At 39.5% G+C, this 21,032-nt stretch overlaps 1 protein-coding gene across 4 annotated transcripts in view; it reads left to right on the plus strand.

The window, feature by feature from the left end:
- Positions 1-21,032, plus strand: part of rarab (retinoic acid receptor, alpha b) — a 115,256-nt gene that overhangs the window by 82,036 nt on the left and 12,188 nt on the right. For all 4 annotated transcript variants that reach the window (XM_042720223.1, XM_042720221.1, XM_042720224.1 and 1 more), the window contains one exon: positions 18,062-18,210. In XM_042720223.1, coding sequence (XP_042576157.1) covers positions 18,062-18,210 — 149 coding nt within the window. The remainder of the gene's footprint in view (positions 1-18,061; positions 18,211-21,032) is intronic.

A 21,032-nucleotide genomic window follows, 5' to 3' on the forward strand; every position in this document is an offset into this window, starting at 1 on the left:
TTCTTTATCCTTAACACAGTCTCTGATCTAACATTATGCGGACAATTTCATTCCGAGTTCCTCCCCCGACTCCTGAATGTTTTGGGGGGTCACTGGTGCTCTTACAGGGGCACCTACACGTCAGCTGAGGAGTGTGGGTGTTTTCCAGCGTGTGTACATGATGGCTAGTGAGCTGACTATCTAGACAACTGCTAATGCGCTGCCTGTAAATATATGAAATATAGTTTACTACCCGTTGTTATAGAATAAGCCTCAATTTAAACACTTATTTCCTGTCACTATGATATTAATTCATTTGATAATATACGAGTACTGTATATTTAGTGTGGCTTTATGAAATGTTACATTTATAGGTAATCATATTATATAGTATATCAATCCAGACACTTTCAGGCACCATATTTCTATTGATATTGTCATGAATGAGTAACAATCTAATCATGCTAAATGTATGTGGGTTCAAATTCCTTGGACTTGGGGGTCAAAGGTCACTTTGAGGCAGTTTCTCCCAGTGACCACTATGCTTTAGGCCTACGTTGTGTCAGTTCATTCTTAGAAACCATTAACTTGTTTTAGTTTTTTTAATTTTTTGGTTTGAATGGTTGTGCATTTAGTGCAGTAGTGTTTGCATAACTTCAGTAGTAGAAAGCTTTTTTTAGATGTGGTGTCATACAGATCAGATCGGTTTAAAATTCCATATTCAACTAGTATTTACATGAAAACCAGGCATATATTAATCAGTGCTCTCTATCTCTGTACACTGTGAAACCTACACTATTTTGCACCATTTTCTCCTTGTGATTTGGTGTTACTCCCATGTGCATTGTGGTTCCTGCGTGTTACCACCTCATTTTACGTATTATCTAAGTGGTTGCTTTGGAAATGCTTTTTACCTTCTAATTTTTATAGCCTAGTTGCATCATTCATTTTACAAACTCACATTCTGCAGCATTTTACCTTCAATAAAATTTAGTGTAGTGTGCAAAACTCAGCGGAATATGTGTGAAAATAAACCCAATTTAGCTATTGAGCAAGATCTGAGAACTTCCATCAGCAGCTGTGTGCAGGCAGCTTTGAAAAGAAGCTACATTAATAACATCACTTCCTGTGTGCTAATTTTACTTCTGTCTCAAAGTACATTTGACATGTTCTTAAAATGGAAAGATATTTCTATTTGCAGTATAAAACGTATGAGAAGCTTAGGTGGTTTTTCTCAGTAACAGTTGTGTCTGATTGTTTGGATTCTTTTTAAATACTTTACATTGCATGTTAGTTCTTACCAAGCATTATACTTAGAAATGAACCTGGTTTGAGTATTTTAAGCAATTATATATAAAAGCAATTGTGTTATTATATATAACAGCCATTTTATATAACAGCTATTAAATATTTGGAGCATAATGGAAAATATATTTTTTCAGAAGAACTAGGGACTGCTTGCAATACCACATCTTGTACAAGGCCACTAGAAAACGACGATGTCTTCTCACAGCGTATGGTATGTGTTTGCAACACGAGCGTGACATTTCAGGGGGCCAGAGTCTGTCTGGAAACATGGTCTCCAGTGATTGTTGGGGCATGTCAACATTGCTAATCTTGTGTAAGCCTGTTTGAGGGATGATTTGTTCTGCAGCTCAGCATCCTTTTCTTATGGAGAACAGTCCTAGCAGCCGAAGTATTTATGGTTCTTGAAAAGGGCACGTAGAGCAAGAAGACTCTGTGGTGTGTCCATGTGCGGCTCGAGCCCAGAGCTTTGAGGAGACAAGATCTAAATGAAGTCATGTAGAAATAAGTGACGGTCCTAGGATCTCCTGTAAAGTTGTTTGTTTTGTAAAAGTGGCGTGTTAGGGTGGAATAAAGGCTAGTTTCCAATTGTCTCCTTTTCTCCCTGTATGACAGTTGTGGTTTTAGTCCAAGAAGATATTTTGTATTTCTCCATATTTCTGCAAGAGCGACTTTCAGTGGCGGCGTATATGGGTCAGGAGTAACCATGTGCTTGGTTTTTCAACTCATCATAGTTTCCACTTTGCAGAGTAAATCACAAAGAGCTCAAAAGACCCTCGAGGGCCATTGACTGAAGTGCAATGAATTGCTTTGCTCTTTCAGATTATCCTCAAAATAATTAAAGCCAGGCAGCAGCTTTTAATGACCACAGTCTTGCATAAGGTCATGAGACTTTGAATAATGGATGTTTGCAGAGTGTGTTCCTTTAAGTGACACTCAAATTGAAGTGTGCTATAGTGTTGCGTTTTTCTGCTACATCTGTCTGGTATTGTCTTGCGTTCATCTGAAGCGTGCCGTGTGATTGGTTCTTCGTGGCCTTCAAACATGAGCACCTTCGCAGCCATCAGGAGCGGATTAGGCCCTGCACTTCCCTGACCTCCAAGCCCTGCTACCTCGGCGCAGTGAGAGGCTCTGGTGCTCCGTGTCTCAGGGAGGCATCCATCACGGTGTGTTTGAAAAGCTCTCCATCATTCTGAAGGCTGCCTGGGACCCAGTAGAATGAAAGCAGGCGGTCAGATCTTTCTGCTGTTCCTCCCCCGCTAAAAGACTGTTAACTTTCTATTCACAAGCCTCCTCGCGACATTCCAGTGTAGCTCTTTTGTTTTAGAGCTTGATCTCTTGTGAACATGCACTGTTGAAGAGCATGCTTAGATTGTCCATCTCGTTGATGTATCGTCACTTATGTTTCACATACAGTATCACAGTAGCAATATTTCTATCCAAGTTGTGAATTCGGCTTAAATGAAAAATCTAAATATTGCAATAACAGTTCATAAAAAGTTAATAAAGCAGCATTTCCATTCCACACACTTCTAGGAAACTTGATGCAAAAAAAAAAAAAGAAATGGAAGTTGTAGCCACTGGGCAAACCAAAGTGGCTTTTTAAAAGCAATTAGTTTACAGAATACTTTAGTAGTAGGTGAGAAATGCCTTATGTCAGGGGTTGGCACAGTGTCAGAGAGTTTTGAGATGTAGTGGTAAATATTTTTGGCTCTGGCAATTAAAAACAACCAGAGCAGGTTTTGTTTTCTTCTCTGCATTAAGTCATGTGACTCAGATCTTCTAAAGGTCGAAGGACTTTGATGGGCATCTATACGGTTTATCCACCTCAAGCAGTCATATACCGCATCTTTAAATGCACATTTTGGAAATGTTATCAACATCTAGTCTAATTTTTCTTTGTGTCCATTCAGCTTTATTTTTTAATTAATCCCCAAATCTGCATTAGGGATACATGATATATTGGAAGCATGATATAATTCCAATTATAGATTGCTATCAGTTGACATTGTATGTTTTGGATCATGCTCATTTCCTTTTCTGTGCATTTAGATTACCTTTGTCATCTAATGGTTTTGTTTATTTTAGACAAAATGACATAGAGTCAATATCAGGCATGACACAAAAATAACTATTGGCTTATTGCATACCCAATTTGCATAAAATGCCAATGAAGATCAAGTCAGTGAAGCTTGTGTGGTGGTTCATCGATGACTTGATGAGCCTCACATGGAGCTGCAGTGTGGAAGCCCTAACTAAGGAAATGCATGTGGCGTTTTATTGTTTCCCATGAACAGTGCCGTGCCGTTGGGAGCAATAGCTCGGCCCGGTTGCAGCTGGGAGAGGATGGAAAGGGGGAGGAAAAAAAGGGATTTCTGTAGAATAAGGGCAGAATTAGTAGAGTTTGAGAGGGAAAGAATAACTGCCCTGGTCCGTTGGTTAACCGAGACTTACTAAGGACCGGGGTTTGCCTGAACTCCAGACAGCGTGGCAGGTCTGCTGCTGAACACAGAACGGGAGAGCTGCTAGTTTGCTTTTTGCCAGCGGCTCTTGTTGGCAGGAGTGGCGCTTGTGCTGCTGTGGTTTTGGCTGGCTGACCGAGTGTTTATTTCTTTTAGCCTTAAATACACAGCAGAACTTGCAATAGATAGAGAGCCTGCCGGCGCTCTGGCAGTACACATCCAAGCGGATCCACAGACACACACCCCACATCTGTGCCATGTGGACTGTGGGGGGAGGCTGAGGCATACACAAATGTAACCAGCTGGTGGTGTACCGTGAATGGCTGTGGCCCGGACTCTGGATAGCACAGTTAAAATGCGTGCATTTATGTTTTCATGTGCTTGTTTAGTGCCTAAAACAATGACTGTGAGAGAACCCAAGTGAAAACCCGGTATGTTTTTAAAGTTATTTATTCCCAATATATTAGAAAATTACACCAAATACATACTAAAAATTCATTTATTAACATACTATTTATTTATTATTCTTTTATTTATTTGTTTTGTTTAATTTTTTGTACATTTATTAGTCTGGTCGTATTGGAAACAAATCTGTCCATATATGACACTTATTATTAAGTATTTACATTTTAAATTACCTTTTTAAAATGCTTGCATTAAGCTAACCCTAAACACTTATAACACTGTTAAATGCAATCCTTTGCAAATCTCTAAATGTCAATTTTTCTCGAAATATCCATTTGTCATAATGTGCATTATAATGTTGTAATGTCTACAATTTTAGTGTTTTATTTTTATTTAGACAAAATAATATGGAGTAGGAAAACTGGACCATCCTCTCTTAGATTCACTCCAGAATGTCAAGTTTTCATCTCTGATGAAGTGGTAAATGTATCCTGAATGACGGAGGGGATCTGTATTAGTTTACAGTCAAAGAATGACCCTTGACAGGTTAATAGTCAGATGTGCATGTTTAGTATATGACACTCTAAACATCACTCGTCTGGTGTCTTAAAATTTCAGATCAGAGAGACGACTTTTACCCGAAGGCTGAACATTAGCCGAGCTGCTCTGTAATCATGGCAGGGGAGAACAGTGAGGTTTGTACCTGCACAGGGCCATAGGGCAGGATTTTGCAACACATGGCGCCCTTCCAAATCAGATGTGCTACCCTCCAGCTGTAATGGCTGCTGCTTGCTTTAAAGTGCCGCCATGTGCTGTAGACCACAAGCACATTTCATAAATTAGCTCTTCTCTTAGTCATGTGCTATCAGGTTATGCTGCATTTATTTATGGCGCCAGAATCCATGAGCGAACCTATGCATGAGAATGTTTGTGAGGACAAGGTTAACGGGTTCTCAGTTTTTCTGCTTTAATGCTTTAATTATTCTGAATGTTTGGTAGCAACTTTTTATGTTTTTTCTAGAGCTGGGCGATATAGCCAAAAAAATAATATCTCTGTATAATTTTTTTGGGTTGAATTGTGATATACACTTAAACTTATTTTTAATATATATAAATTCACACCTGCCCAATGTTGACCAATGAAACAATGTTCATTTTAAAGGCAATGAAAACAAATAAAGTGAATGAAACTATGTAGGCTATGGTATATATTATTATGCTCTATATTACATTATAGCAATATAACATTACAATCTAAAAACTCAAAGCACAAACTAATTGTATTAAGATATTTTGTTTAGGCCATTACAGTTGTCACTTTGCAGTTACTTGTAGGTTAAAAATTCTACATACGGCACATTTACTGTCCAGCTACAAATGTTTTACCAAAATGTTTATTTCGGTTAGAATTATTGTGCTCCTATTTTAGTGCACTCCATCTGTTTTTAACGTGCATATGTGCAGCGGCTCTCGTTCATTGAAGTCTGTAAAGTTTAACGGTCAATCGCATTCAAAAGGCTCATGCACTCCTGACAGCGAAATGGAAATATTTCCATGATTTTCTAACATTTATGAATAGAGAATACACATGTGAAATGTAAGTTATGTACTGAGGCAAACACCACATTTCAAATGCATTAAACAGCCTGTCAGCAGCACATGTAGCCTATCTGTCAGAACATCTGATGGGGCGAGTCACTTCAAACTATACATGTGAACTATATCTTGCAAGTAAATTTAAAGTCCTTAATGTAAAGCATGTCTTATGTTTAGGACAAGTTGGATTATGCACTTTACCCATGCGCATTTAGTAAGTAAAGCCGGTTCTGTGATTAGCAGTAAATCTCCATCACCTGCTTTCAGGTGGAGCACTATTTACTACGCAGAGCCATAGTTCTCTCACAAGCTATGCAATATCTTGTTGATAATCGCAGACGATATAATTGTAGAGTTATGAAATCGATGAAATCGTTCTTGATATCTTATCAGTGAACTACTGCTCTGTTTAGTAAATGCTGCTCTATCTGAGAGCTTGTGAAAATACAAAACACAATAAATAACTAACTAAAAACAAACTCAATAAAAAAAATCAATCGATTAAAATAAAACAAACCCTTATATGAGATCATGAGGCTTCTTAAACAGAATAATTAAGGCACACAATATTTCATTGTATTCTAAGCAGTGATAAAGGCTATGTCAGGCTATAGCATTTCATTATAGATATACTTTATTATGATAAATTATAATAAGAACTCAGATAAACCGTATATTGTCATAGTCGTGTGTTTATTAGTCACATTGAATCAATGATAGCAGTTAAATCTTCTGTTTATTCAGCTGCAACGATTTCTTCTTCGGTGCATATTTGGATTTTCAGCACGAGAGCGCCCTCTGGCCTTTGGATGGAGATTTACTGCTGATCACAGAACCGTGCTTCACTGAAAGATACGCATGACAATCGCAGCTTCTGCCTAATCAATAAATAAATCCTTTAACACAATAACTTGCCCAACCCTAAACAACTACTATTGCGTCATGCCATATCGCTTATAAAAGTATATCTTTTAAACTCGATATACATCTTATTTTTTGTTTTATTGTGGACTCAATGTAGTTTAAGGAAGCAGCTTTATTTATGTAGCACTAAGGCGGATTTGGAGGGCGCCGTGCCCAAACATGTTGACAGATTTTGGGCCGAGGCTAAAGCTGCCTAAGCCATGCTGGCCATGCTTCAGATACTCTTTGACTTGAGCGATTAACTTGATTACAGATGGATGACCATACATCTGTTTTATTTCCAAACGCACCAGCAATTGTCCAAAAAGAGTATCGGTACTCAATTTGAGCACTATTGCGGCATCGCAGACGCAGCAGTTGATAATATGCATGGAAACAAGCGATAAGCACCAAAGTTAAGTTGTAGGAGATGAATGTCGTCCAGCTGTGTGCAATCCATTTCAAAAGACTGCGCTTGACCCATTGTGGTGTTTCCTGATGGCCAGTGACATCAAGTGAATTCCTGAGGGCCGGATTTCGGTGCAGAAAAAAGAATTTGTGGATGAGGTACTTAAAAACTCAGACGGGGGTGGAGGGCGTCTCTTATATTGCACGCCATAAAATGTCAAGCAAAAGAGAGCAGAAAGAGAAACCAAGACCGCCTATAAACACAGGCAATAAAAATAAGGGAGGCCTGGGGGCTAAAACCTGCTCTGGTGAGGGGCCCGTTGGGAAGGGGTTGGGCAGCACCTCAGAGGGACCATTGGGCTGGGGAAGGTTAAAAGGAACGAAATCAGCATGTCTATAATGTCCAGCAGACTTTTTTTTTTTATTTTTTATTTTGTCTAGTCCTGAACGTCCCAGATGGCCTTTCACTTTTTGCTTAGTTTCACATAACAGTGTGATTCATGCCTTGGAGTTTTGTTTTATGGATCACGTCTCGACTTCCCTAACGTGACGGCGAGATGAAATAATGGCTTTGTGTGTGCAGCTCCATTCTGTCATTTCATTTTTATCCCCTTAGTGAGATCTCAAGAGTCAGAAGTGTATTAAACACCGTCGTGGCTGAAATATTCCTCCGGCGAGGGTGCGAAATGGACTGCTTTGTCCTGCGAAGCTTGAATTTTCCTCACTTGCTAGATTGTTAATTATCAGAAGGAATTCTGTAGTGCGCCGCAAATGAATATAGTGGCATAATGAGGCGCGTACAGTTAATAGAGTTGTGGGAATGACTACTCTACTTGTCCTGTGATTATCTTCATCTTACTGATGGGAGAAATAACTCCTAGTGTCTGATGGCCTTTGCCTCGTAAGTTTTAAAAAAGACAAAACGTCAAGAAGTGATAAAACCGCCTCTTAGTATTCATTCTTTTACACTAATTAAAACAGCCGTCATTGGATAAAGACCAGAGAGATGGGTGCGTTACAGAGTGATGCACATCAAGCATTTTATCCTCCTCTGCAAGATGTTTTTTAACAAGATGAAGGGCCATTTGTAGGGTCGAACAGCAATTCAGCAGTCTGACATTTGACCTACTTTGATTTCCTTTAACCTGTTGCTTTGCTTCCCTCTCTCTCTCTCTCTCTCTCTCTCTCTCATTATCTAACTACAAGAGCATTTTTTCACAACATTGTGGCAGACTGTAGCTGCTCTTCATGAACAGAGCAGCTAGGGCTTTACAGTTATTCCAAATAAAACTGAAATTAGTGCGATTATCAGATCGCAAAGACTGTGACTTAATTAAATACATGTTGTGTCTTTCAGAGTGAAGCTTGGTACTGTATTCCTTTACAAGCAAGCTGTTCATGATCAGGTTTAAGGGCTTCCTGTGGTTTTCCTCCAAAAGGGTTGGTTTAAAGTGCACCTATTATGGATTTTTGAAAATGACCTTTCATGCAGCGTGTAACACAGCTCTAAGTGAATGAAAACATCCTGCAAAGTTTTAAATCTAAGTGCACCATGTGTGTATATTATTGTCTTTTCATTTTTAAAACAAATCTTAAACTGTTACAATGTGATATCAGCATGCTAGCTATAATTATTGCGATATCATTTTCCTCAAAACGATAAAAAGAGTTTGATAAATGTTCAATATCATGTTTATGCTCCAAAAGCAGAACGAAAAAGCTCTACTCAGTTGAACCGCACCACACGCTGACCATTTATTTTTGAGATTTATTTTAAGAACAAATGACTGGAAAAGTGTAAAGAATTCAAAACATTCTTGTTCTGACCATGAAGAGAGCAAAAATTCTGCATTTTAAACTTGAAAGATATAAAGATTTAAAATTTTGATCTTTTTTCCTTTTCTTTTTTTTTGTTTTTTGTCATATCGCTCAGCCCTAATTTATAGGTTTCCATACGTTTTTTAGCTTATACAGCTATAATGGTATTATAGCTATGGTAATAAAACTCGTTGCCTATTTCCATCCTTCTGTTTTTGTCTGTGCATATTTTGCTCTCTTTTCCTCTGACGTAGCTCAGGCTTTGCCGAGGTTCAAAAGGCTGTTTGCTTTATAGGCTGTGTAAGAAAAGTACTTAACTAGCGCTAACGGTCTCACAGCCACTCTTTTATTTGGAGTCCCTCTCTACGCATTCACTGAGGCATGGGCTGTTGCGGATGAATGTAGGTCAGGGGCTATTAGTGGCAGATCAGGGGTTCCCTCAGCTATGACTGAGCCGGCCCCCTTCGCTAGGCCCTATTGTAAACTCCACAATATGCTAAGCACGCCTGTCGTCGTATAAACCATTCTCCGGGCTTTAGGGTGCGCGTGACAGGCCGGTTGAGATGCGCAGGGCGCGTTGGGACATAACTGGATCTGGAGGGCCAACTCTAAGTGAGCTATTTAGAGGCAAAGCGTAAGCCTTTAAGATTTTTATTCCTGTACAGTTTTGAACAGGGATCCCGCACGTAACTCCGCCCTCAAAGATTTTAACAAAAAGCTAATCTCATTACTGGCCTTGATCTAATTAAATCCCTTTCCTCTTTGCCCGTCTTTGTGTTTTATTTGCCTGGTTTAGGAAGAAGGCTGTCCCGCTTCTTGAGATGCAGCTGTAATAAGGCTCTTTGGGAAATGCTAATTTGGTCTCCACGTGCTGCACCACACTTATTTGTTTGCTTTCAGGATTTTCTTTTTCCCTTTGCTGTCCAAGGAACCCATAAAAATGGGGCTTAATTGGAAAATTGCTACCTCTTGGGTTTGACCACAAAGAGCCCTGGCAAGCGTTCGCGCTTCACCCTGCTGAGTTCAGCTGCAGTGATGAAAGGGCACTGCTTCTCTGCGCTGTTACACGCCACCATGGGCTCGCTAGCTGCGCTGGACCTCAAATCAGCCGTTCGCTGCTGTTTGGCCTGGTATTTATACGTGCAGGACTGAGGCTGTCACTGATTATGTGTTACATCTATGCTGTCAAAATGAATGATTGTATGGGGCAACAGATGTTAAACTGCTCTGTTTTGTCAAATCTAACTTAGACGGGACATGCAATTTGTATGTTACTTTTATATATTTACAGTGAGGTCACTATTTTGGAAATATATACAAATTCAGGACACAGATGTAATGTTTTTGTTTGTTTGTTTTTTTTTTTTGGCCCAGTTGGGATAGTAGTACAGATTTGTATTTCCACTGCCAATGGCCCTACCACAAAAAATAAATGATATTTTTAGCAGCATGTTTCTGTGTTAGTATGCATTTTCTAAGCAACAAATAATTTATAGGTTTCCATATAGTTTTTTTTAGCTTATACAACTGTAATGAACTTATAGCTACAGGAATGACAGCGATACACACACACACACACACACACACACACACACACATATATATATATATATATGCTTTAATTAGATTGTGAAGACTGTGTTCATAGAAAACCATATATATATATATATATGCTTTAATTAGATTGTGAAGACTGTGTTCATAGAAAACTTTTGCAAGAGCAAAGACACATGGATATGGTCAGTGAAAGCGAGACATTGTCATGCATTTGTGACCAAACAGAGCAAGTGACGGTTCGGTTGACTTGAGGTATGAAATTTCATGTCTTTATGTTAAAGTTGACACATTTCAAATCAAAGTTGGTGTAAAGTGCTTGCATTATGCCTATTATTGTCCAGTTTGCACTTTTTTTAATCAGACCACAAACGCGAAGCATCACAAATGATAGTTCCTCACTGCACACATATGGTCTTGTGATCTCCATGCATCACACATCTGGCACTGCAGATGTTTTCAAAGTACCTGTGATTAATTGAATTAGAAATGAACAATAGATACAGTGCCGCCTCACCATACCATTCAGTCCATTCACCAAATGACTGAACGCCACACAAAGAGCATGTGTTTGAGTTGAGTGAAGTTTGAATTGCTCTCTGAGTGGTCTGAAAGCTCCATAAAAGCCATTTTATACAGTAAAGATTAGAGAGGACTTTATTACTCGAACAACAGTACTGGTTTGTGGGCAAATGCTGTTCTCATGACCTATTGTGTGCTGTGTAAACAGTGACTCATGAATCAGAGCCTGAGATCTTTGCTTATAGTCTAGCATCTGGGAGCTGCCTAGTACCTCACTTAAAAAAGCGACCCTGTTCAGAAGAGCGAGTGGACATCTGCGTTTCCCTTAAGACATTTGGAGATGTAGTTAAGGTGTTGCAAGATGGAATTTGACCTGAACCATTTGTGCTGCACTAGACACTTCTCAGTTCTCACTCAGACCTTCGGTGCTTGAGACAACTGAGCTGTTTACATATAAACAATGTTGTTGTAAATTCATCTCTTTGTCTTGATGTATTTATGAAGTGGCCTATGTTTGATTATTTCAAACATATACGTAAAACACATTTCTATCTTCTGTTGCGTGTATGAAGGCCTGGGAGACTGCATACCAGCACAAGGGCTATGAGTAAACAATTTCACCACTTCCCTAACTAAAAAAAGCTGGGTGACTACTGGGGGTAAAAGCAGTCTATCATGTCTTCATTGACCAATAGGAGAGAAGAGGCGGAGCTTAAAGAGATGAGTCACCAGACTGAGCTACTGATCCAGGCCTGTGACTCACCGGCACTCTGTTGCAAAGTGACCTACATCGTAGTCTCACATGAGTGTGTGCTTTTCATCCTGCACACTCCCTCGTTTTTCTCCAGCGTCTCTGTCTCTCTGTGCCCAGCAGCACTGGGCCATTACCATAATGGTGTTGGTAATGATGAGGCCTTGATTCCATTTGTATCCATCTCCCTCTCCCCCTCTCACTGGGTTAACTTTGAATAACACAAAGAAACAGGACTCATTTTTTATTGAGTGTGTGTTGGGTAAGTATAGGGAGGCTTAATAGTACCAGGATCTGCTTTCCCCCAGAGACTTACCGCCAACGCTGAGAGGTATGCAGCGTTTTCCTTTCATGGTCTGCCCTATTTTTCCTCTCCCTCTCTCTCACGCGCACGTTCTATCTTTCTTGCTCTCTCACACATAACTCACAATCTTTCCTGTATTTTTGTCACTTAGACACACACCCACACGCTCAAAGACTTTAACACCATAATATTTTTCTCACTCTATGTGCAAGTAACATAATTGTCTCCCTATATGGTGTCTACTGCAGAGAGCTCACAAATAATGCTGACTGTAGCCCATTTTGACATGTCCTGTGAAATGTCAGAATACGCCAGTACTGTACGCAGAAGTGAAATGCATATCCATGCGGGAATATTATGTAGTGTTAAGTATTTTGATTTCAGTTTAATTTATTTGAATAGCAGTTTTCACCTACCTGTTGTTTGCCATTATTTTATGTGTTTGTAAACTTAAAAGAAAAATTAACACCTTTTATGAACCAAAGGCAACAGTGGGAAGGAAGGCACCTTAACACATATTACCTTTAATTTGACATTTGTTTTATCATTGCATTAAAATGTATAGAATATAAGCAGGGGTGGGTGATATGACCAAAATTTTATATCACACTATGAGTCGCGTTTTTCCCTTTAACATAAATAAAATCAAATTTAAGCATTTAACATCCCGTTTTTATCGATTAATTCGAATTTATTGTTTTGACACAATTTTATTTTTTAGAAATTGAGGAATCGCGATTTTGAACAGAAATATTACCAAATGTTAGCATTAGACACTTTGACAATATGCCAGTGATAACAGTTAAAAGAAAAGAATGATTCAACTGCACATGATTAACCGCTTGCGTGTGACGCACTCGGTGAAGGATCATAAATATACATCATAAATTTACACAGAATGCGCTTTTGTGGTGACAAAGATGCGACGCGGGCAGTGGAATAGGTAAAACATGCAAGAAGATGGGAGTGAACTTCTTTTAACTTGAGCACCGTGTTTTTAGAATGGCGTTTCATGCATGAGACACTGCAGACGCGAGCACAACAGTCAAACACATCCATGTTTACACAGAAAACACAATGGAAAAGCAGCGCAATATAATAAAAAAAAAAACCTGTAAAGAACTACTACTGTATGTCTGATATTTCATGTTTGCATCATGGTTTGCTTTCACTTGAGAAGATGGGCATTTTGACAAATACAAGTGTGTGTATTTAACCGTTCAAGGCCCATAAAGTGGTAAAAATAACTTCAGTATTTGTTCAGTACTCCCGTGCTCTGTGTGCACGGTCTTCACGTGTGCGCACCTCTCAAACAGCGTGCACATACAGCAAAATAAGTTTTGTTTCACTGCTAATTGCATTTCAATGGCTTAAAATCACAATGCTTGAAAACACATGAAAATGATAAGTTTTTGTGACCACATAGCATAGTGAGCGTATAACCGTGACCCAGACAATAGTCCAAAATCTCTACCGGTTAATCGTGTTTACCGGTATATCACCCAGCCAACCCTAAAACATAAAGTGACTATTTTTTGTTGTTGTAAATAAAAAAAAAAATCTTTAATTTCAGCCCACAACCCAAATTAAAGTGATTTCTTTTTGCCCTAAGATAATTTACATGTATACTTATCTATACAAGTTCATATAAAGCATACAATACAGTTCAGTTTAACATATAGTACTTGTTGGTGTTGTAGGACATCTTGTTGGTATAGGTGTTGTTGTTGGTGGTGGTATGTAAAATATAAATTAATGTAATAGATGTATGGTTTTTAGTGTACATTTATATTTTTGTATTAGTGTATGTATAATAACTACATTTTCTACAGTTTATGCACAGTGTGTATTTGCTGTGTGTGATGATTTGTCTTGTGTTTCATTAATAGACAGGGGTCAGGATAGTTCATTGAGTTCAGTTAACGGTCTCTTGGGGAAACTGAGATACAAGAACCATCTTTCTTTCCTTTACCCCTCTCAACTGCTGATTCGCTTGCTGTGACAGGACATCAATGTCAGCTGCTTGTGCAGCCTACCAGTGATGCCGTTATTACTTCTGTCTTGCTTCAAAAAATCAAGTCTTAGTGATTGTGCTAATATGACATTTCTGCCCTGTTGGGATTTCAAACCCTCACAAACTGATAAGAAAAGAATGAGTAAGATCATTGAAAGCTACACCTGTGCTCCAAAACCTGGCAAACTGCCTACATAGTTGCAATGCTTTCTGGGATTGCCTCTTTTATGAAGGATACCCGCATTGCTGACTGAGAGCAAAGTATTTTAGAAGACTGCATACATTTCGATGCCTTAAAATGCTGTCTAGGTAGCCTGCTGTTTTGGAGCAGAGAGTTGGCAGTTTTAATGTGAGATTTAACCAGTTTGCCAGCTTTGGGAGTGAGTGGAAGTATGCGGTGATGTCAAACAGCTAAAGAACACCTCGGTAACTGATGTCTTCTGTGTGCACGAGGGGCGTCTCGGACAGGTGGTGAAACTGACCTGTTTCCGAAAGCCTCGCAGCGGTTAATGTAAGGTTACCCTGGGTGGAACCTCTGGGCATAATTAAACTTGATTTCAGTGTGAGGTTGTTCTTTCCAGAGCTACAGGCCAACTCAACAGCCATGACTAAGACGCGTCTCCTCAGAGATGCAACAGAGTGCATAATTAGAGCATGCCACCTGATCACAGCTTCACAGGAAGCTGCTTGCGCTGCCAGTTCTGTGGTTATTCAGGGTTATTCGGGTTCAGGGAAGCAGCTTCTAACCCTCAAACTTTCCCTTGTATAAGAGCGAGGGATTTCTCTGTTCAGTTCAGCCGTTCAATTTTTAATATGTGCTATTTATTATTGATCAGATGGAGTTTAAAGGAAGTTTGAGGTATTGTGGTATGGGTGAGAGTAGATGAAGGCTAATTTTGGCCATCGCCGCAGTGTCTGCTGTCAGAAGAGCGGTTCCCATGATGTTGTCCTGGATCTGTGTTGAGCTCTGGCCCTGTTATGGAAAATGTGCCACTCATGTTGGAGCCGCACAGCAGAAAGAGGTCAGACGGCGCTCTAGGGAACAAGCGAGTGGCATAGAAAGAGCGAGCGAGATTTGGTGAAAGGGGACGAGTGCAACAGTGAGAATAATTGCGGGAGAGAAATGAACTGTTTGACGTCTAAAAACAGTCTCACCTTGAAGCTTCGTGAGAGCAGGATGTGTGATGCCAGCCGGTAATTTTTCTCACTTCCTGTTCTCTCTTTGTGTGAAAATACAAGCTAAAGTACCATCTGCAAATGTTTTGTGCTGAGATACCAGTTTGTTTTGTTTTTCCAGTAAGGGTTTTTTTTTTTTTTAAATATTGCAAATGTATTAATAAAATTAAAACATTGTTTGATGGCATTGTTACTGCCTTTTGCCTTTTGTATGGTAAAATAGATTCATTAAAGGACAAAGTATGACATATTTTTTACATTTTGGGTTACACCCGCAGTTTTTTGACAACACTATCTAAAGTGTAAATCAGTTTTATCAAGTTATCTTTCCATATTGATTAATTTTCTAATAATTTCTTTAGTAAATGTGATGTTAAAAAAAGTCACTTGTATTGCAGCATGTTATTTACTTTTTTATATTAAATAGTGATATATCAGCTTTATATTGGTCATCTGCCACCCCTAAGATCTCAGCATATGCCATGAAAAAAAAAAACCCACACAATATCAGGTGACCTTTAGTTACCACAGTCATTAAAAACCTGGAATTATTAGAAACTTGTAGGGAATAATAAAATTGTAGTTCCCAGGCCTGGATAATTCATCCAAATTTCCTCCCCCTCATTCACTCATCTCTTATTTCAAATTAGCAAGAAATCGTTTTTTGTGTGTCATTTCTGTAAAACGTTTATTTTTATTAAGTGATTGACTAGAAATGAATTGGTCAGAAGGTGTATTCTGTATATTTGGGAAAACCCTGCGTTTCCAAAAAATTTCTTCTTGTAATTGTTCGAAACTGTCCCTTCATGGGTCTGTTTTTCATTTGTAGTTTCCCCACAACATTGGAGATTTTTCTCGTTTTCTTTCCTCATTTGCTAAATAAAACCGGTAAGCAGCTCTCTCAGCACACTGCATCGAAGTCGGTTGTGTCATGCGCTGGGAATCGTGTTTGCGTTTGTGGGGACGTTTGCTGTCTGTGTGTGGAAAAAGATAAGAACTCAACATCCTCATCTGACTCTGTGCTGGTGCCAGTGTCAGTATTTTTAGCTTTGGCTGTGCTTTTTCTGAACACAGGAAATAGGCGCAGACGGTTGCCCACTGGCTCAGCAACAGTGCATGTGTAGTGTGATGAAGGTGAGGCCTCATGTTCTACTAGACTGCTCGAAATAGACAAAGATGAGAACTCACCGTTAAACATGTTTCACCAATCTTCTTATGCTTAAAGAGGGCATTGTCTCATTATTCAGGCATTTGTTTGCGGCCCCAGTGTTTGCATTTGTGAGTTGGGGACTATGCTGTAGGTAGATTGTCTCTCTGAACGCAGACACTGATCTAAGCGAGTCAGATATCATATCAAACCTTAAACAGCAACACAAACACTCCTCAGTGCCTGTCTCTACCACACAGCCGTAACAGACTGCTTGATCAGAAGAGGTTTGGTGTTGGATACTCTATTTAAAGACATGAATTCAATCAAATTGATTAAAGCAGGCAGCTATGGTAAGAGGCAGGACATTTCCCGACCAGGCACCGAGTACTGTCAATCACAACACACACTGGCCCAGCTAACCAATCACAGCATTTCTCGTATTCCAGAAGGCGGGCCTTCATTTGATATAGGAACTATTCAAGCCGTTCATGCCAGACTAGGGAGAGATGTGTTGTAATAATGTAAAATGTGTGAAAAATAATGTTTTTCGAACAGCCTAGTATGAGAGCCTGTTCTAGTACACCCCCAAAACAAAATCAAGACTTTGTAAAAGAGCATAATAAGACCCCTTTAAATTAAACTGTTTCTGGTCCTCATTGACTTTCATAGTATTTTTCCCATACTATGAAAGTCAGTGCCTTCCAGCAACTGTTTGGTTTCCCACATTCTTCAAAATATCATCTTTTGTGTTCAGCAGAAGTTTGGAACAGTTTGAGGGCGAGTAAATGACACAATTTTCATTTGTCAGCTGTCCCTGTAATGCCGCCATTTGATCCTTTTCAACATCTAGGCTATTAGGGTTATTGAAACAATATCTGAGACTGCATAACTCAGATTACTGACACCTGCTAACTGCAGCCACATAATAGCATGTTCTCCCTCACCAGAAACCTGTGTCTTCACCTCTCATTTTTCTGAGAGACACAGCAGGAAAGGAGAGGATAGCAGCAGGGGAGAGACACATGAGGGTTGAGGAGAGAATGTCTGTGTATATAGATGTTTTGAAAATAAACCAGTGCCATCATCGCTACCATGCAGACGGTCATTTACATGTGGGCATATTCATACAGGGAAACATCAGCGACGTGGAGAATTTCAGCTTTTTAAGATTCAGAGTGCTTATCATTTTGTGACCTTGACTTGTGGAGAGGATGTTGTGGGTTTCCCTCATGGTCTGCTGTTTAAATGGCAGTTTTTCCATAAGCTCTCGGTCATGGCAGCACTTTGATGGTGCCGTGTGGCTCGGGCGCCCCCTCCACTCAGACACAGCATGCGGTTTCTCCCTCCACACCCCGGCTGACTGTCATGACTTTATTAATTAAGGCTGGCACTCGTCCCAGTCGGTAGCAGCTGAAACCGAGAGGAAAGCGAGAGCGAATGTGTAAGGAGAGCGTGGCACCAGCCTATCTGTCTGCTCGCTCCAGGAATGGAGACGTTCTCCTGACAAGCTTGACCTTAGCTGCTAATCGGGATGCACAAGCGCTCCCTCGCTGAGCCTTCCTGGGGAGCAGAGGCATCTTTTGAAGGTTGAAGGTTACTGCAGACTGTTGCTAAAACTCCAAGCACAGTTTTCTCAAAGGATCCTAGTAACCCGCATGAGGAAATTATGGTGCGTTAATGAGTCAAACTAAAAGCTGTTTCTGTTCTCTTGTAGCTGTGGAGACCCAGAGCACGAGCTCAGAAGAGATTGTACCCAGCCCACCTTCTCCACCTCCTCCACCACGGGTCTACAAGCCCTGTTTCGTCTGCCAGGACAAGTCCTCGGGCTACCATTATGGAGTTAGTGCATGTGAAGGGTGCAAGGTAAGAATCTATCCCGTCCCAATTTGCAGGATAGAGGCCTCAAAATTTTTGGATGCTTTAGTCACCCAATCAGTATGTTTACATGGACAACAATATTCCGATTTGAACACGATTAAGATTAAGATTAAGATTCTATGTATACAGATTTTTGATTACCTTAATCCGGCTGAAGTCATACTTGAACTGAACACAAATCGAACCAAGACATGGGGAGTATTTCTTTTTTAGTCGCATTATTGAAGTGCAGTATAGACATGTCCACACCTTTATCACACTATTACCGTCGTGTAGGACTTTTCGCCACATTTTGCGACAGGATACACATGCGACAGTGGTCAAGCGTTTGATGGGAATCAAAAGAGCATGGCTTCAACAACACCGTCGTCTTTTTGCATGTATAGCATGACAAATAATTAACTGCACTTGAAGCTTTCGTAAATTAAAAATGAAACACTCAAAACTGTATATGGCATCATAAAATCACTTGATGTAAACACCTTAATCATAATATTTCCTTATTCAGAATAAGCATAGTCACTATCAAAGTGGCATTTGCAAAGAAATATACTAACTAATGGCCATTTTGGGCCGGTCAGTTATATATGTATAGTCAAGTATGTCTTTTGTTTTATAATTCAAGTGGCTTTTATTGTGCAATTTCTTTAAAATAAGTGACACTTGTTTTTAATATTTTGTTAATGCACAGGCATTCAGCCATTGAGTATCCAAATACTTTTTGGGGCCACTGTTTTTATCTTTTGAATCGTGAATCTCTGAATTTAGGCATTGTATCAGATTTATTTATTGAAATTAAAGACAGTCAGCAAATTAAACAAAGTGGTAATTTGAGTTATTACAATTTATCACTAAATGAACCAGGTAGTAATGTTGTACCAATAGATTGTGAATTCCAAAATTCACACATACACACAAACACATATAACTTACTGCTTTTGTTATCCTTTTACACAAAATATGTTTTGGGGTTTAGTCATCACATGGGTGTTTTCTAGCACTGCCACTGGTGACAGCCTCCTGTACTGACATACTGTGGGGGGGACCCCATTGGCACAGCGGTGAACTCTAGCCTTTTATTTCAGTGATACCTAATAATTGAAGACTGGTAGTGTATACAATGTATGATCTACACAGTGTCTCCCTGAGAAAGAGAAACACAGGGTTTGGAATTGAACTATGATGGTTACAAAGCCCCCTTATCTGAGCGCAGCCGCAGGGAAGTGTGGGTGGAGAACGCGCACATAAGCGCATACACACGGTGCTGCTCACTGAGAAATAAACATGACTTCATTAAATTTGCATGTGCTATCTTCTCCCTTTCTCGCTGCCTTTGAATGGTGGGAGGACATATCTGCCCTCGTCTTTCCCTACAAAAAGCACCCGTCACTCTCCTCCTCTCGCCCCTACAGCCTTGTCTCCTTTGAGATGAACAAAGAAAGGAGTCAGCATTTGGGCTATATGTCCTTAAGTCAGTTTTTTGCATTTCAGTTTTTTTTGCAAGGTTGTGTTGTAGTCAGTATTGAAGGTAACCATCCATGTAGCTACCATTTTAAATAAAGTGGTTGAAACTGACTTATTAGGGACTGATTTGAAAATTAGATTTTTTTTATTCAAAAACAGTTGATGAATCTCAATGTTTCATCAACACCAAATCCTACGTAAGCCACACTAAACAAGTGTTCTCTGAATAGAATTGGATTAACCAGGTTAAATTAAATAGTATTATATGTTACACTGTCATTTTAGTTGTTTGTAAAAGAAATGCAGCAAAAATCCTCCTTAAATATTGTATTTTTCAATCATTGTGTCTTCTTTTCCTTTGAGTTTTTGGTACATTAGCTATGCTCCAAACTCTACAGAAATTACACCTCCCTAACACACAACCTACCCACAAATTAAAAATACCATAAAATAAACATCCTTTTGACACGTCCTGCCCAGGATTTCTAAATTGGCTAAAATAACCAGGTGTTGGTTGTTTGCGCTGCTCTGATCGATCGTTGTATGGCGCAGTGCAAGCAACCAACACCTGGTTATTAAATTTTTATGTGAATGTTTGCCATATGCGTACAGCCAAGCGCACATACTTTCAAAGTACACTCCATGTTGGGGTGTGCAGTATTACAGTTTTTGATAAAAATGTCTCCACGATCTGCTTTTGAAGAAATATCATAGTATCGTGCTACAGCGCACATTTTATCAGCGGCAGTTCTGATGCCTCCGCCTCAATATACTGTACAAAGCCACATACTGCACATTCACATCAGTGTTAATGCAGCGGTAGAGTTACTCTCACTTGATACTGCACTTATTCGCAATCATAAAAGTACATTATTTGCATTATTTGATTTAAAGCCTTGCCGGTTAAAGTGTGCGCACTAAAGCCTGTCAAATAGCGCCTGATTACTGAACTAAGTTATCATTTGCGCTAATACTGTCAAAAAAACACAAGGTTTACATATAGATTCAGTTGTCTAAAATGAAAGTAAACAGTTGAGAGAAAAACGGATGCGTGTCTGTATATTAGGTGTGTGCAGGTCTTAAAGGGATACTCCACCCCAAAATGAAAATTTTGTCATTAATCATTTACCCCCATGTCGTTCCAAACCCATAAAAGCGTAGTTTGTCTTCGGAACACAATTTGAGATATTTTGGATGAAAACCGGGAGGCTTGTGACTGTCCCATAGAGTCATAGACTGCCAAGTAAAATACACTGTCAAGGTCCAGAAAAGTATGAAAAACATCGTCAGAATAGTCCATCTGCCATCAGTGATTCAACCGAAATGTTATGAAGCGACGACAA

Source organism: Cyprinus carpio, chromosome B3, assembly GCF_018340385.1.
Source record: "Cyprinus carpio isolate SPL01 chromosome B3, ASM1834038v1, whole genome shotgun sequence".
Classification (NCBI taxonomy): Eukaryota; Metazoa; Chordata; class Actinopteri; order Cypriniformes; family Cyprinidae; genus Cyprinus; species Cyprinus carpio.